The 17012-nt window shown below is 43.0% G+C and overlaps 1 protein-coding gene across 8 annotated transcripts in view; it reads right to left on the bottom strand.

The window, feature by feature from the left end:
- sorcs2 (sortilin-related VPS10 domain containing receptor 2) overlaps positions 1-17012 on the bottom strand; it is a 484520-nt gene that overhangs the window by 66981 nt on the left and 400527 nt on the right. For all 8 annotated transcript variants that reach the window (XM_062066129.1, XM_062066128.1, XM_062066130.1 and 5 more), the window contains one exon: positions 6689-6807. In XM_062066129.1, coding sequence (XP_061922113.1) covers positions 6689-6807 — 119 coding nt within the window. The remainder of the gene's footprint in view (positions 1-6688; positions 6808-17012) is intronic.

Here is a 17012-nt window from a genome sequence, read left to right as displayed (position 1 = left end):
ATGTTCTACAATGATATGCATATATGAGCACAAAACATGAGAAAAATCAATGATACATCTCACTTTTTTGCTTCACTATTAACGCAGTTATCTGTGAAGTTTTCAAAGTACAATTTTGTAAAATCAAACTTCGCCAGGCATCTTAAACCTACTCAGTGGCCTAATGGTTAGAGTGTCTGTCCTGAGATCGGTAGGTTGTGAGTTCAAACCCCGGCCGAGTCATACCAAAGACTATAAAAATGGGACCCATTACCTCCCTGCTTGGCACTCAGCATCAAGGGTTGGAATTGGGGGTTAAATCACCAAAAATGATTCCCGGGCGCGGCACCGCTGCTGCCCACTGCTCCCCTCACTCCCAGGGGGTGATCAAGGGGATGGGTCAAATGCAGAGGACAAATTTCACCACACCTAGTGTGTGTGACAATCATTGGTACTTTAACTTAACTTTAACACACATCTGGAGCTCAGTCTAGAGGTGGGAGCTGAAAATGTGCCCAGTTTTTTTTCAGGAATAGGTTAATGTAGCATGATGTCGCTGTTAAAATGTGACTATAATAATAGCTCCATAGCTCACAGATTGCTATGTTCACATTTGTGTCCTCCTGGCCTACTTCTTAAAGTGGTCATATAATGTTTTTTATTATTAATAATCCACTTCATTTTGGTCTATATAACTTGTAATACGGATTCTTTGGTCGGAATTTTGCATAGATAAAGACCTAGCTTCGAGCCAACTTTTGGTTGCCGCCAAAAACAGTTCGTTTTGAGAGGCGGAGTTGTTAGATGCAAATGAAGCCACACCCCCGCACGCTGACTAGCCTTTCATCTCCGACCCGGCAGCCTTGTTTTGCTAAGACTAGTGTTGTACGGTATATATTGGTATTAGTATAGTACTGCGATACTAATGAATCATATTTGGTACTATACTGCCTCTAAAAAGTACCAGTGCACAATCACGGAGTACTTACAAGCAGACGAAAAGAGGTGCTTTAAAATGTGGCTAGCTAGCTCGCGGCTAACGTCCATGGGCAGTGTTTTAGCTACTTCTAAATCACTAATCCTCGCCTCCATGGCGACAAATAAAGTACATTTCTTAAAAGTATGATCATCATGGGGGGTTTGGTGGTAGCGGGAGTGTACATTGTAGCGTCCCGGAAGAGTTAGTGCTGCAAGGGGTTCTGGGTATTTGTTCTGTTGTGTTTATGTTGTGTTACGGTGCGGATGTTCTCCCGAAATGTGTTTGTCATTCTTGTTTGGTGTGGATTCACAGTGTGGCGCATATTTGTAACAGTCTTAAAGTTGTTTATACGTCACCCTCAGTGTGACCTGTATGGCTGTTGACCAAGTATGGATGGCATTCGTGTGTGTAATAGCCTCATATATCATGTATCTTGTATGGAGGAGAAGCGGATGTGACGACAGGTTGTAGAGGACGCCAAAGACAGTGCCTTGAAGGCACGCCCTCAATATTGTTGTCCGGGTAGAAATCGGGAGAAATTCGGGAGAATGGTTGCCCCGGGAGATTATCGGGACGGGGCACTGAAATTCGGGAGTCTCCCGGGAAAATCGGGAGGGTTGGCAAGTATGGTATCATCCAAAACTAATGTAAAGTATCAAACAACAGAAGAATAAGTGATTATTACATTTTAACAGATGGGTAGATAGAACATGTTAAAAGAGAAAGTAAGCAGATATTAACAGTAAACGACTGCGTGGGTTCCCTCCGGGTACTCCGGCTTCCTCCCACCTCCAAAGACATGCACCTGGGGATAGGTTGATTGGCAACACTAAATTGGCCCTTGAGTGTGAATGTTGTCTGTGTATCTGTGTTGGTACTGCGATGAGGTGGCGACTTGTCCAGGGTGTACCCCGCCTTCCGCCCGATTGTAGCTGAGATAGGCTCCAGCACCCCCCGCGACCTCGAAAGGGATAAGCGGTAGAAAATGGATGGATGGATGGAACAAGTAGATTAATAATTCATTTTCTACCACTTGTCCTTAATAATTTAGACAAAATAATAAAATGGAAAATGACACAATATGTTACTGCATATGTCAGCAGTCTAATTAGGAGCCTTTGTTTGTTTACTTACTACTAAAAGACAAGTTGTCTAGTATGTTCTCTATTTTATTTAAGGACAAAATTGCAATCAGAAACATATGTTTAATGTACCCTAAGATTTTTTGTTGAAATAAAGCCAATAATGCAATTTTTTGTGGTCCCTTTTATTTAGAAAAAAGTATCAAAAAGTACAGAAAAGTATCGAAATACATTTTGGTACCCGTACTGGCACCAACATATTGGTATCGGGACAACACTATATCCCTCAGTAAAATGATTTCTTCATTATTGGTTTAATGTTTGTAAAATTTAAATATGGCTTTTTCGTCACCGTTATTGAAAGTCCATTGCTGTATTTTTTAGGACAGGATAATACGTTTTTAACGTAATTCTGCTCATAATTTCATAATTTACTTTAATGTTATGTTTATTGTTTTATTTTAATTTTTCTTCCTTTGTTTGATTTTTATGAATTAAGTAAATGAACTGAACTGAACTGAGATGGTGAAAACATTGCAATAAAACAATAACAAGTGTAGTGCAACATTGGGTATGATGTTGTCGTTGTGCGAATAAAGGCTGCAGGGTTGCCAAACAAATGTGATATTCCTACACAAACAAAGAGCTGACACCTTTCGCTGGTGACTCATGCCTGCTTCAGTGTCAAAGTTATAATTCCACCTCCGCGCCGTTGCACAGGGCCTTATCCTGTCGAGGAACATCAGAAAATCTCACCAGCGGCCAAGCGGCTTAATGGCAACAGCGCCAGCGACGTGGAATGAGTCATATTCAAAGTGACGGGGGCTCAATAAATACGTGAAAGTCGCCTAATTAAAATGACCTTTGGTAATTGACAGGGGTGGATCGGCATGGTTTAAAATAACCACATGTAACTTTTAATAAGAGGGGTAGCATTTTTGTTGTTGCCACGGCGACCTTGCATCACCTACTTTAGCGGTCTTTTACACCATTACATAGACATTCATGTTAAAATGTGTTAATTGTAGTGTGGATTAACATTAACATTAGGTTACGTTCACGCTCATCTTGTTTGGTTCGGTTATAAAGAACTTTGGTTTGTTTGCTCTAGTACAGTTTTTCATACAGTGAATAATGACCAGCGAGAGCCATTGGAAAATTTTCCCGTAGCACGCCACACCCTTGGGTGAAAATCCCAGGCCTAATGCACATGTTCTTGGGGTGGTGTGGCTCAGTTGGTCGAGTGGCAGTGCCAGCAACTTGAGGGTTCCAGGTTCGATTCCAGCTTTCACCATCCCAGTCACTGCCGTTGTGTCTTTGGGCAAGACTCTTTACTCTCTTGTAGGGTTGTACGGTATACCAGTACTAGTACAGTACCGCAATACTAATGAATCATATTCAGTACTAGGGGTACTACTTGGGGACGGTGTGGCGCAGTTGGGAGAGTGGCCGTGCCAGCAACCTGAGGGTTCCTGGTTCAATCCCCACCTTCTACCAACCTCGTCACGTCCGATGTGTCCTTGAGCAAGACACTTCACCCTTGCTCCTGATGGGTCGTGGTTAGTGCCTTGCATGGCAGCTCCCACCATCGGTGTGTGAAAGGGTGAACGTGGAAATAGTGTCAAAGCGCTTTGAGTACCTTGAAGGTAGAAAAGCGCTATACAAATATAACCAATTTACCATTTACTATACCGCTTTTAAAAAGTACCGGTCACCCAACCCCCCGCTCCCCGTTGTCGTCATGTCGTGTCATTGCTGGTTTACGAGCAGAGGAGCATGTTCACAATCACGGAGTACTTACAAACAGACATGGTGTGTAGACAGGAACGGACACATTTTGGCTTAAAAACTAAAGATAAAGGTGAAGATATAACCCTGAAACGCCCTTAGGAAGAGGTGCTTTAAGACATGGCTAGCTAGCTAGCGGCTAAAGTCCTTTCGCAGTCTGCAGTGTTGTAGCTACATTTAAATCACTAATCCTTGCCTTAATGGCGACAAATAAAGTAAGTTTTTTACAAGTATCATCCCTGCAGGACGAGGAATAGCTAAACATGCTTCACTACACAACGTAGCTCACGGCGTCACAGCTAATGATACCGTTCCTGTATGTAAACAAATGCCATGGGTGGATCTACACCTGACATCCTATGCAATGATACCAAGTACAGGAGTGTATCTAGTCGATACTACTATGATTACATCGATATTTTTTAGCATCCCAAAATCTTCTTTCGTTTTAAAAAAATGTATATTATGTTTATAAACTCAGGAAATATGTCCCTGGACTTTGAATATGGCCATTGTATGATCCTGTAACTACTTGGTATCGGATTGATACCCACATTTGTGGTATCATCCAAAACTAATGTAAAGCATCCAAACAACAGAAGAATAAGTGATTATTACATTTTAACAGAAGTGTAGATAGAACATATTGAAACGGAAAATAAGCAGATATTAACAGTAAATGAACAAGTAGATTAATAATACATTTTCACAGTTTGTCCCTCATAATTTTGACAAAATATTAGAATGGAAAATATGTTAGTAACACATATGTAGTAACACAATATGTTACTACATATGTCAGCAGCTAAATTAGGAGCCTTTGTTTGCTTATTTACCACTAAAAGACATGTTGTCTTGTACGTTCACAATTTTATTTAAGGACTAACTTGCAAAAAGAAACATATGTTTAATGTACCATAAGATTTTTTTGTTAAAATAAAGCCAATAATGCTATTTCTTGTGGTGCCCTTTATTTAGAAAAGTACCGAAAAGTATCAAAATACATTTTGGTTCCGGTACCGGTACCAAAATATTGGTACACTACTCTCTTGTAGCTTAAAGATTTAGATAATGTACAAACGTATAACGCACTTTGTAATGATAATGTAAAGCGCTTTGAGTCTCTCGAGAAAAAAGCGCTTTATAAACATAATTCACTTCACTCCTGTGACCCCGAAAAGGACAAGTGGTAGAAAATGGATGGATGGATGGATGAAAGTCCAGACTTTTAAATCGCAGTTTTGGTCTGGTCCAGAGTACCTACAGTAACTACCGTATTTTTCGGATTATAAATCGCAGTTTTTTTCGTAGTTTGGCAGTGGGTGAGACATATACTCCGGAAAGACTTATGTGTGAAATTATTAACACATTACCGTAAAATATCAAATAATATTATTTATCTAATTCACGGAAGAGATGAAGGAAAATGTCAGCAATCGTCACACACACGTCAACCAATAAGAATTTGGCGGGGGAGGGTCATGGCAGAAGTGCAGTGTGGGTCATGGGATGCTAACTGCTATATGCAATATGCTACTGTCGTAGCTATTAAAATGGATCATTTCTACATTGACGGTAACTTATAAAAACTGAACAAAAATGGCACCGAAAAGGAAATCATATACTGCAGATTACAAGCTGGACATAGTGAAATATGCAGCAGAAAACGGCGACCGAGCAGCAGAAAGAAAGGACGCTAGCGGCACATTCCAGGAGCGACAACGAGGAAGAAGATTTCATCGGATTTAGCGATCGGGAGTGACAGATTGTTTGGTAAACGTATAGCATGTTCTATATGTTATAGTTATTTGAATGACTCTTACCATAATATGTTACGTTAACATACCAGGCACGTTCTCAGTTGGTTATTTATGCGTCATATAACGTACACTTATTCAGCCTGTTGTTCACTATTCTTTATTTATTTTAAATTGCCTTTCAAGTGTCTATTCCTGGTGTTGGATTTTATCAAATAATATTCCCCAAAAATGCGACTTATACTCGAGTGCGACGTATATCTTTTTTTCCTTCTTTATTATGCATTTTCGGCCGGTGCGACGTATACTCCGGAGCGATTTATAATACGAAAAATATGGTACACATTTGAACACAGCTTTTGAAACAAGCTTCAAGTGTGATGCACTGCACTTCCATACTACAATCACAATGCAAAGATTGTGTCATTCTGTACATTTGTATTTATTGTCAACATATGATATTGGACCTCATATAGTACAGGTGCATGTATTGTTGCGGGTCATTACATGTACAGTATTCTGTCTTTGCATACGCACAAACACAAACAATACAACTCTTTCTATCCCACATAAGGGATTGTTCATTGCTACATAACAACACATTGAGCTGTAATCACATTCAAATTGGTTGTACTGTGCTGTAAATCCATTATAGACAAGGCAAGATTATTTCCAACACAGCCGATTGTGTTTTTATCTGCAGGAATGACAACTCAGCAATTGCATTGGCTTACACACACACACGCACGCACGCACGCACGCACGCACGCACGCACGCACGCACGCACGCACGCACGCACGCACGCACGCACGCACGCACGCACGCACACACACACACACACACACACACACACACACACACACACACACACACACACACACACACACACACACACACACACACACACACACACACACACACACACACACACACACACACACACACACACCCAGACAACACTGTAGATATATACAAAACACATACTGTAGCATGCTGCGCAAGTGTTTTCACTGTGATATTGTAAAAAATGAATCATCCTGCGCCATATGATGGCTTAGTTGTAGCAGAAATGTGTGTTATCAGATTGTTGAGCTCACTTTACCTTGACAAAAATGTAGTTGTCCTGCAACGACAGAGAGTTGTGGTCAATTTTGCCCAAGAACTGAGCCGTCACCATCTTGTCAGAGCAGTTCTGGATGAGGCAGGTGACATACAGATATCCTGAGAAGAAGAATGCCAAGTTAAGGGTGTGCAAGAAGAAACTTCAGCTTGTTAACTCTCATTTTTACCATCATAGCCATACGGTACCAGTATAATGGAAGAACAAGTTGACTTTCTATGCTTCATTGTGTTTCATTGTATCCATTAAACCACATTCAAGTGTATTTACAATGCCACAAAAAATTTGCCATTTTGAATACTCCACTTCGAACATCTTTGGCAATTTCTGTAGATTGGTGGTGAGATGACATCACTCTGACCATATCACCAGATCAGTTATACTGCAAATACGCAAAAATTGGAAATAGATGGGCTGTTTATCATTTACAATTAGAGATGGGAATTGAGAAGATTTTTGTGGTTCGAATTTTGATCCTGCTTAACGATTCGGTTCTTTAACAGTTCACTTATCATTGTCATTTGGAAAAAAACAAAACAATAAAGGCGGATTAACAAATCTTGTTGAGTTGAGAGGTAACATGACCTTACAAAGTCTACAGTGAGGTCCCAATATGCACATACGCAGCATAGAAAAAAAAGAACTATTTTGAGAAAGAAATATTCTTCTGTGGAATTTAACAACATAAAACATGTAGAAGTTACGCAAGAATGTAACATTTGATATTAACTCATTACATGCAAAGTGAGATATGTTCTTATCTTATTGATTTCCTTTTGGCAATTGGCACCACTTTATCCACAAAACACTCCTTTGGGGGGTTACGTTGATTCTTGTAGAGTTGTGCAAGGGTTTGTGGCGTTTCAGCATCTTTTGACACAGACTTATCCTGGATTTTTGACTTTTACATTATCATTTCATTCACTTTCACCGCAACGTTTACAAACCCTTCCCTCCTCGATGGGACAAAGGGACTTCTTATCTAATGAATTTGTATTTCCCCATCCCATCAAACAAAATGTTATTTTCAGAAATATCACGTGTAGCGCTATCGTAAACAATGGCTCTCGGTGAACAAAGCCAACTAATATGCATTGTGAGATACTTTAGCAAACAATCCAAAGACCTCTAAAGAGTTAAAAGATCGAGAAACCACCAAAAATACTCCATTTACATGTCAAAACCTGAAAATTCACCAAATATGTTATTGTTATTATAAGTGCTAACGCAGACGGCCTATAATTGCGGCACATTAATTATAATAATAATAACAATGGATTAGATTTAAATAGCCCTTTTCTAGACACTCAAAATGTCAAGCCTTTATTGGTTATAATTGTGATGATTATGGCGTACAGCTTATGAAAACTTTGAATTGAAAATCTTATAAAATGTAAGGTTGCAAAAACTGTTAGCCATGATGTTTAGAATTTTAACAAATAAAGGCATGACATATTTCACTTTGCATGTCATGAGTTAATATCACAGATAAGTTTCACATTTGAAGATGAATTGGTGACATGAATGGACTTGTACACAGTATTCAATTGTTTCGAGTTGTACCTGTAAAATATAATGACTGAGTGAAAATTTGGTGGGAGAAAAAGATGAAACTTTTCTTTGACTCAAGTTTAACATTCACCTACCGAAAAAAAGGAGCGTTTATTGTGGCAAATGGGTGCAAACCTTTGACCACTTACTCGCTGCTCAGTGACATTTGTCTAGGCGGCAGACGTGAAATAAAGCTCTTACTGACAGCCTCGAAGTCAGCCAGAATCTGTTTCTCATCATTCTCATCTAAATGAGAAGGCACTCATTTCAATTTAACAAATAATAGCACTAACATGATAAGCGCTGAGTTAGCACTGGTCTATTCAGATGATGTGCTCGCGTTACTGCTGCTGGAATGAGAAAGGAGCTGTTCATTACTTTCATTTATAGTACCGTATTTTTCAGACTATAAGGCACACTTAAAATCCTTTCATTTTCTCAAAACTCGACTTAATATTTTTGGTTGCGCTTACTGACCTCGAAGCTATTTTATTTGGTACATGGTAAAATGATAAGTGTGACCAGTAGATGGCAGTCACACGTAAGAGATTTGTGTATAAGGTAAGACATATTTTCTTTGGCATGTTTTGTTCCGCAATATTATGCAAAAGCAACTTTTCTTACCTTCTGGGACCTGTTGATGTGTATTTGGGATCTGCATAAGTCCTGAAAATTTGCACGCGTCCGCCTTTGTAGTCAGTGGCGACTCCATAGTCGATAAGGTTTTTCTTTTTCTCCGCTGTTGCCATTTCTAATATAAAGTAGTGTAAAGTTCTTACTTATATCTGTCAGTAAACTCTCCATGAAAGACCTAAAACATACCTGTGTAGTGAGTTTACATTATTCACCCAAGGAACTGTAGTTATTAGAGAGTTCTGGTCGGACGGTTTTTCACGGGACACATTTCCGGCGTTGTTATTGCACTCGTGAGCCACGGATGAGGAGACGCTGCTCTGTTATTGATTTAAGTAAAGTCTGAATGTCATTAAAACAGTTAGCTCCATCTTTTGACACTTCTTCCACTCCCGTCCTTGCACGCTACACCGCTACAACAAAGATGATGGGGAGAAGACGCTGCCGAAGGTGAGGCACGTAAATAAGAATATCAAGTGCTTTCATCGAACAACAACAACCAGAAGGTCAGCAATAGTAGAGGAAAGCACAACAATATATAGTAAGGTTCGGATATTTCTACATTTCCCACAACGCATTGCCGTTGGCCATATTAGAAGGCTTTGTTTGTATCCCGTCCATTGTTGCTGACCCTAACTAGTGATACTATAAATTGAAGACGACGTGTGCGAGGTGGGAGAGATAGTACAAGCTTTTATTGCATTCCTAAGCGCATTTCTAGACAGACGAAAGCGGCTGAACGTAAGAGTGAACGGCGAAGGCGAGCATGGATCGCTACAACTAACCGAGATGTGACGTGTCATGACGACTTTGTGTTTGTTCGGATCATTTAATTTCAGGTAATTAAGAACATTTTGTAAGTGAAAATACATCTCAAAAAAATTACAGTCCCACTTTGCATTAACTTGATGTGCTTGGTCGAAGAACTTGATAGAAAATAGTACTCACTTTTCTCATCCGGACTGTAGCCTCCACATATAAAAAACTGAAGCGACATGAGAACAGTATTCTCCCAATCCTGCCTTACAGTCACAGTGTGCTGAGATGGCCTTAGATTGATTATCCGTGATCATCCAGGGTGTCAAACTTGGGTCGGATCATTTCTGAGAGTGCATTACTTTATAGTCTTGACAGCACGATGTCCACTAAGTTTATACAGATAAACACAAACGTCACCAACCCATCCACAAACAAAGCGGCCATAGCTTTCTAGACTCTTAATCATTTGTGTAAATTGGGTATAAGACATCGGGGAAGATGTTGTGGTGTCTGCTGCACTCTGACTTAACCATCTTGCACAGATCCTTGCATCCAATTACGGCTGTTTGCTCCTTTTAACAAAGAAGGAACTTCTTATCTAATGATTCAGTGTTTCTTCATCTGGGGTAATGTTATTTTCCACTGAATTGTTTGGAAATATTACGTGTAGTGCTATCTGAACGATGACGCCAGCCTTTCAATATGGCTCATGGCAATGCATTGTGGGATAGTCTAACCAAAAATCCAAAGCCTTCGATTGTCTGTGGAAGGGACTGTTGGCATTTCTGCTAAAGCTAAATGGTTAACTTTTGCACTGTTTTTGCGGATGTCAGAATTGATCAAACAGATAAAAACATCTACAGTACTACTGTATCTGCACAAAGTTGTGAAAAACAGAGTGATAGTCTAAAAAGAAAGAAGGCAATTATGTCTTGCAACCTCAAACAGAATTTGGATGTGAATAATGTGGATAACATTCAAATGTGCTCAGCTCATTTTGTATCTGGTATGTATGAATACATTTGTAACTGTTATGTGTGACTTTTTGAAAAAAACAACAACATATTAATAAACAATAAACACTAAACAGACAACCTTTATAGCTTTAATGTCAGTTGCTGTATAAACTTGAAAAAAGATTAGACATGAAAAGCTGACCTGAAATTATTGGAATAAACAATAGAAATAATATGAGAATTATATTCTTTTTTATAGTTTTACTGCTGTGAATACACTACTACCACAGAGATATTAGCGTGTGCTTACTAGGGTTGTACGGTATATCGGTATTAGTATAGTACCAATATGTTACTGCATATGTCAGCAGACTAATTAGGAGCCTTTGTTTGCTTACTTACTATTTAAAGACAAGTTGTCTTGTATGTTCACTATTTTATTTAAGGACAGAATTGCAATAAGAAACACATGCTTAATGCACTCTAAGATTTTTTGTTAAAAATAAAGCCAATAATACATTTTTTGTGGTCCCCTTTATTTAGAAAAGTATCGAAATACATTTTGGTACCGGTAACAAAATATTGGTATCGGGACAACACTAGTGCTTACTGTACGTAATAGTATGACATCACTAGTAAACATCTCATATTGATTTCCTTCGGCAATTGGCACCACTTTAGCCACAAAACACTCCTTTGGGGGGTTGAGTTGATTCCTGTAGAGTTGTGCAAGTGTTTGTGGCGTTTCAGCATATTTTAACACGGATTTGTCCCGGATTTTTGACTTTTATATTATCATTCCATTCACCTTCACCGCCATGTTTACAAACCCTTCCCTCCTCGATGGCTCCACATCCCGGTCCTAAACACTTTACACGTTTCCATCTACCGGCTTCAAGCACGCATTAAACTGATTGTTCTGGAGACACAAATCATTGAACTTGCACTTACCCATCTGATGCAAGTCATTTGGCTTTGCTGCAGGCTTTCATTTAGTTTTCTCCGCTGCTATCCTAAGCTGTAACAACACACTGTTGCCTGCGCACAGTACACTGGGTGTTGCGCAATTCACTCCGACCGGGCAGCATAGGTAGCCTACTTTGGTTCAGTTTTAGTTACGTTACAGCATTCTAAAGAATCGAAATATTTAAAAGCAAGACTGATGTTTATTCATGTTTTAAATAAAAGTAACAAAAATAGATATTTAAGACCTTTCAAAATCATATTTAAGATCTTTCATGAGACTTTAGGAGAATTGTACACATTTTAAGGCCTTAATTCAAATTGTTGGAGTCAAGACTTTTAAAGACTTTTTAAGAACCTGCGGATACCATCCATCCATCTTCTTCCACTTATCTGAGGTCGGGTCGCGGGGGCAGCAGCCTAAGCAGGGAAACCCAGACTTCCCTCTCCCCAGCCACTTCGTCCAGCTCCTCCCGGGGGATCCCGAGGCGTTCCCAGGCCAGCCGGGAGACATAGTCTTCCCAACGTGTCCTGGGTCTTCCCCGTGGCCTCCTACCGGTCGGACGTGCCCTAAACACCTCCCTAGGGAGGCGTTCGGGTGGCATCCTGACCAGATGCCCGAACCACCTCATCTGGCTCCTCTCGATGTGGAGGAGCAGCGGCTTTACTTTGAGCTTCCCCTGGATGGCAGAGCTTCTCACCCTATCTCTAAGGGAGAGCCCCGCCACCCGGCGGAGGAAACTCATTTCGGCCGCTTGTACCTGTGATCTTGTCCTTTCGGTCATAACCCAAAGCTCATGACCATAGGTGAGGATGGGAACGTAGATCGACCGGTAAATTGAGAGCTTTGCCTTACGGCTCAGCTCCTTCTTCACCACAACGGATCGATACAGCGTCCGCATTACTGAAGACGCTGCACCGATCCGCCTGTCGATCTCACGATCCACTCTTCCCTCACTCGTGAACAAGACTCCGAGGTACTTGAACTCCTCCACTTGGGGCAGGGTCTCCTCCCCAACCCGGAAATGGCACTCCACCCTTTTCCGGGCGAGAACCATGGACTCGGACTTGGAGGTGCTGATTCTCATCCCAGTCGCTTCACACTCAGCTGCGAACCGATCCAGTGAGAGCTGAAGATCCTGGCCAGATGAAGCCATCAGGACCACATCATCTGCAAAAAGCAGAGACCTAATCCTGCAGCCACCAAACCAGATCCCCTCAACGCCTTGACTGCGCCTAGAAATTCTGTCCATAAAAGTTATGAACAGAATCGGTGACAAAGGGCAGCCTTGGCGGAGTCCAACCCTCACTGGAAACGTGTCCGACTTACTGCTGGCAATGCGGACCAAACTCTGGCACTGATCATACAGGGAGCGGACCGCCACAATCATACAGTCCGATACCCCATACTCTCTGAGCACTCCCCACAGGACTTCCCGAGGGACACGGTCGAATGCCTTCTCCAAGTCCACAAAACACATGTAGACTGGTTGGGCAAACTCCCATGCACCCTCAACGACCCTGCCGAGAGTATAGAGCTGGTCCACAGTTCCACGACCAGGACGAAAACAACACTGTTCCTCCTGAATCCGAGGTTCGACTATCTGGCGTAGCTTCCTCTCCAGCACACCTGAATAGACCTTACCGGGAAGGCTGAGGAGTGTGATCCCACGATAGTTAGAACACACCCTCCGGTTCCCCTTCTTAAAGAGAGGAACCACCACCCCGGTCTGCCAATCCAGAGGTACCGCCCCCGATGTCCACGCGATGTTGCAGAGTCTTGTCAACCAAGACAGCCCCACAGCATCCAGATCCTTAAGGAACTCCGAGTGGTTCTCATCCACCCCCGGGGCCTTGCCACAGAGGAGCTTTTTAGCTACCTCAGCAACCTCAGCCCCAGAAATAGGAGAGCCCAGCACAGATTCCCCAGGCACTGCTTCCTCAAAGGAAGACGTGTTGGTGGGATTGAGGAGGTCTTCGAAGTATTCCCTCCACTGATCCACAACATCCGCAGTCGAGGCCAGCAGAACACCATCCTCACCATACACAGTGTTGATAGTGCACTGCTTCCCCTTCCTGAGGCGGCGGATGGTGGTCCAGAATCGCTTCGAAGCCGTCCTGAAGTCGTTTTCCATGGCTTCCCCCGAACTCCTCCCATGTCCAAGTTTTTGCCTCTGCGACCGCCGAAGCCGCACACCGCTTGGCCTGTCGGTACCTGTCCGCTGCCTCAGGAGTCCTATGAGCCAAAAGAACCCGATAGGACTCCTTCTTCAGCTTGACGGCATCCCATTACCGCCGGTGTCCACCAACGGGTTCTAGGATTACAGGCACCAACTACCATGCGGCCACAGCTCCAATCAGCCGCCTCGACAATAGAGGCGCGGAACATGGTCCATTCGGACTCAATGTCCAGCACCTCCCTCGTGACATGTTCAAAGTTCTTCCGGAGGTGGGAATTGAAACTCTCTCTGACAGGAGACTCTGCCAGACGTTCCCAGCAAACCCTCACAATGCGTTTGGGCCTGCCAGGTCTGTCCGGCATCCTCCCCCACCATCGCAGCCAACTCACCACCAGGTGGTGATCGGTAGAAAGCTCCGCCCCTCTCTTCACCCGAGTGTCCAAAACATGAGGCCGCAAATCCGACGACACAACTACAAAGTCGATCATGGAACTGCGGCCTAGGGTGTCCTGGTGCCAAGTGCACATATGGACACCCTTTTGTTTGAACATGGTGTTCGTTATGGACAATCTGTGACGGGCACAAAAGTCCAATAACAAAACACAGCTCGGGTTCAGATCCGGGCAGCCATTTTTCCCAATCACGCCTCTCCAGGTTTCACTGTCGCTGCCAACATGAGCGTTGAAGTCCCCCAGTAGAACGAGGGAATCACCCGGGGGAGCACTCTCAAGTACTCCCTCGAGTGAATCCAAAAAGGCTGGGTACTCTGAGCTGCGGTTTGGCGCGTAAGCGCAAACCACAGTCAGGACCCGTTCCCCCACCCGAAGGCGCAGAGAAGCTACCCTCTCGTCCACCGGGTTGAACTCCAACATGCAGGCTCTGAGCCGGGGGGAAACAAGAATTGCCACCCCAGCCCTTCGCCTCTCACTGCCGGCAACGCCAGAGTGGAAGAGAGTCCAGCCCCTCTCGAGAGAACTGGTTCCAGAGCCCTTGCTGTGCGTCGAAGTGAGTCCGACTATGTCTAGTCGGAACTTCTCCACCTCGCGCACTAGCTCAGGCTCCTTCCCCCCTAGCAAGGTGACGTTCCACGTCCCAAGAGCTAGCTTCTGTAGCCGAGGATCGGACCGCCAAGTGCCCTGCCTTCGGCTGCCGCCCAGCTCACATCGCACCCGACCTCTATGACCCCTGCTATGGGTGGTGAGCCCATTGGAGGGGGGACCCACGTTGCCTCTTCGGGCTGTGCCCGGCCGGGCCCCATGGGGACAGGCCCGGCACCAGGCGCTCGCCATCGTTCCCCACCACCGGGCCTGGCTCCACAGGGGGGCCCCGGTGACCCGCGTCCGGGCGAGGGAAATCTGGGTCCATAGTTTTTATTTTTCATTGAGGTATTCGAGCTGCTCTTTGTCTGATCCCTCACCTAGGACCAGTTTGTCTTGGGAGACCCTACCAGGGGGCAAAAAGCCCCCGGACAACATAGCTCCTGGGATCATTGGGACACGCAAACTCCTCTACCACGGTAAGGTGGCAGCTCAGAGAGGAGCCTGCGGATACCCTGCATAAAAATAGCATTTATTGCATTCCTAAGTGTAGGGGAAGGCGAGCATGGATTTCTGCAATCAACCGATCAGATGTGGCGTGCTGTGGACAACTTTGTGTTTGTTCGGATAATTTTTATTTCAGGTAAACGAGAAAGTTTTGTAATTAGAAATGTATCTAAAATAATGAAAGCCCCACTTTGCATTAACTTGATGTACTTGGTCGGAGAACTTTTCTCATCCGGACTGTAGCCTATACATAAAAGCTGAAGCAAGGTGAGAACAGTATTCTCCCAATCCTGCCTTACAGTCACAGTGTGCTGGGATGACATTAGATTGGTTATCCATGATTATCCAGGGTGTCAAACTTGGGTCGGAAAATTTCTGAGAGTGCATTACTCTAGCCTTGACAACACGATGTCCACTGGGTTTATACAGATAAACACAAACATCGAAAACCTATCCACTAACAAAGCGGTCATAGCTTTGTAGACTCTTGTGGTCTCTGCTCCACTTAGACTTGTCGATCGGGTAAGGATCTTTGCATCCAATTACGGCTGTTTGCTCCTTATAATTGTCACGACTGGTTACACCAGTACGTGCCTTTATGTTTGTTTTGTTGGTGTTCTTCTGTGTTTGGTGCCTGTTCCTGTCCTGCGCTTTTATTTTGGTGGAACTTCCTGTTGTGTTGGTGTTTTTTCCACAACTACTTTACGCATGCCTTCATCACTTTTTCTCTCTCCTGTTTTCTGTTAAGACTATTTAAGTTGAGTGTGAGTTACCATTCTTTTTCTGAACTTTGTTTGTAATGAATATTCTTCATGTGGACGCTCTCTCCTCCAGTCATGAGTTTTTGCTATATTCTAGCATTCCGTTTTGTTTTGCACCTGTCAGTTGTAGTTTGTTTTTGCATAGCCTTCCCTAGGCTTCGGTGCCTTTCCAGCGACACTCATCTTTGTTTGTTTTTGAGCTACATTAAATACTTTTACCTGTATGTTGCCTCCTCAATTTTCTGCATCTTGGGAACACGCCACTAATCGCCATCATGCGACCCGAGCGTCACAATAAGGACAAAGGGACTTGTTATCTAATGACTCACTGTATTTCTCCATCGCATCAAAGCCGATGCAATGTTATTTTCCAATGAATAGCTCGGAAATATCACATGTAGCGCTATCGTAAACAATGGCTCTCGGTGAACAAAGCCTACTAATATGGCTGGCTATATGCATTGTGGGATACTTTAGCAAAAAATCCAAAGACCTCTATAGAGTCAAAAGATCGAGAAACCACCAATAATACTCAATTTAAATGTCAAAACAAGAAAATTAACCAAATATGAGCGATATTGTTATTATAAGCGCTAACGCAGACGGCCTATATTAGCGGCACATTGATAATTATAATAATAATAATAATAATAATAAGATTTAAATAGCCTTTTTCTAGACATTCAAAGTGCTTCACAGAGAAGTGAGAACCCATAATTCAAGCTATGTTTGTAGCCACAGCTGCCCTGATGGAAGCATGGCTGCCAATTTGTGCCTACGGCCCCTCCGACCACCAAACATTCATTCACTTTCATACACCAATGTGAGCGGCACTCAGAGCAAGGGTGAAGTGTCTTGCCTAGGGACACAACGGCAGTGAGTTGGATGGTTGCTGGCATAGCCGCTCTACCCCACCCCCCCCCACGCCGTCACATTGATAGCAGCGAGCTAATGATAGT

The sequence above is a fragment of the Entelurus aequoreus genome, linkage group LG12, assembly GCF_033978785.1.
Source record: "Entelurus aequoreus isolate RoL-2023_Sb linkage group LG12, RoL_Eaeq_v1.1, whole genome shotgun sequence".
NCBI classification, from domain to species: Eukaryota; Metazoa; Chordata; class Actinopteri; order Syngnathiformes; family Syngnathidae; genus Entelurus; species Entelurus aequoreus.
This window is presented reverse-complemented; position numbering and strand designations above follow the sequence as displayed.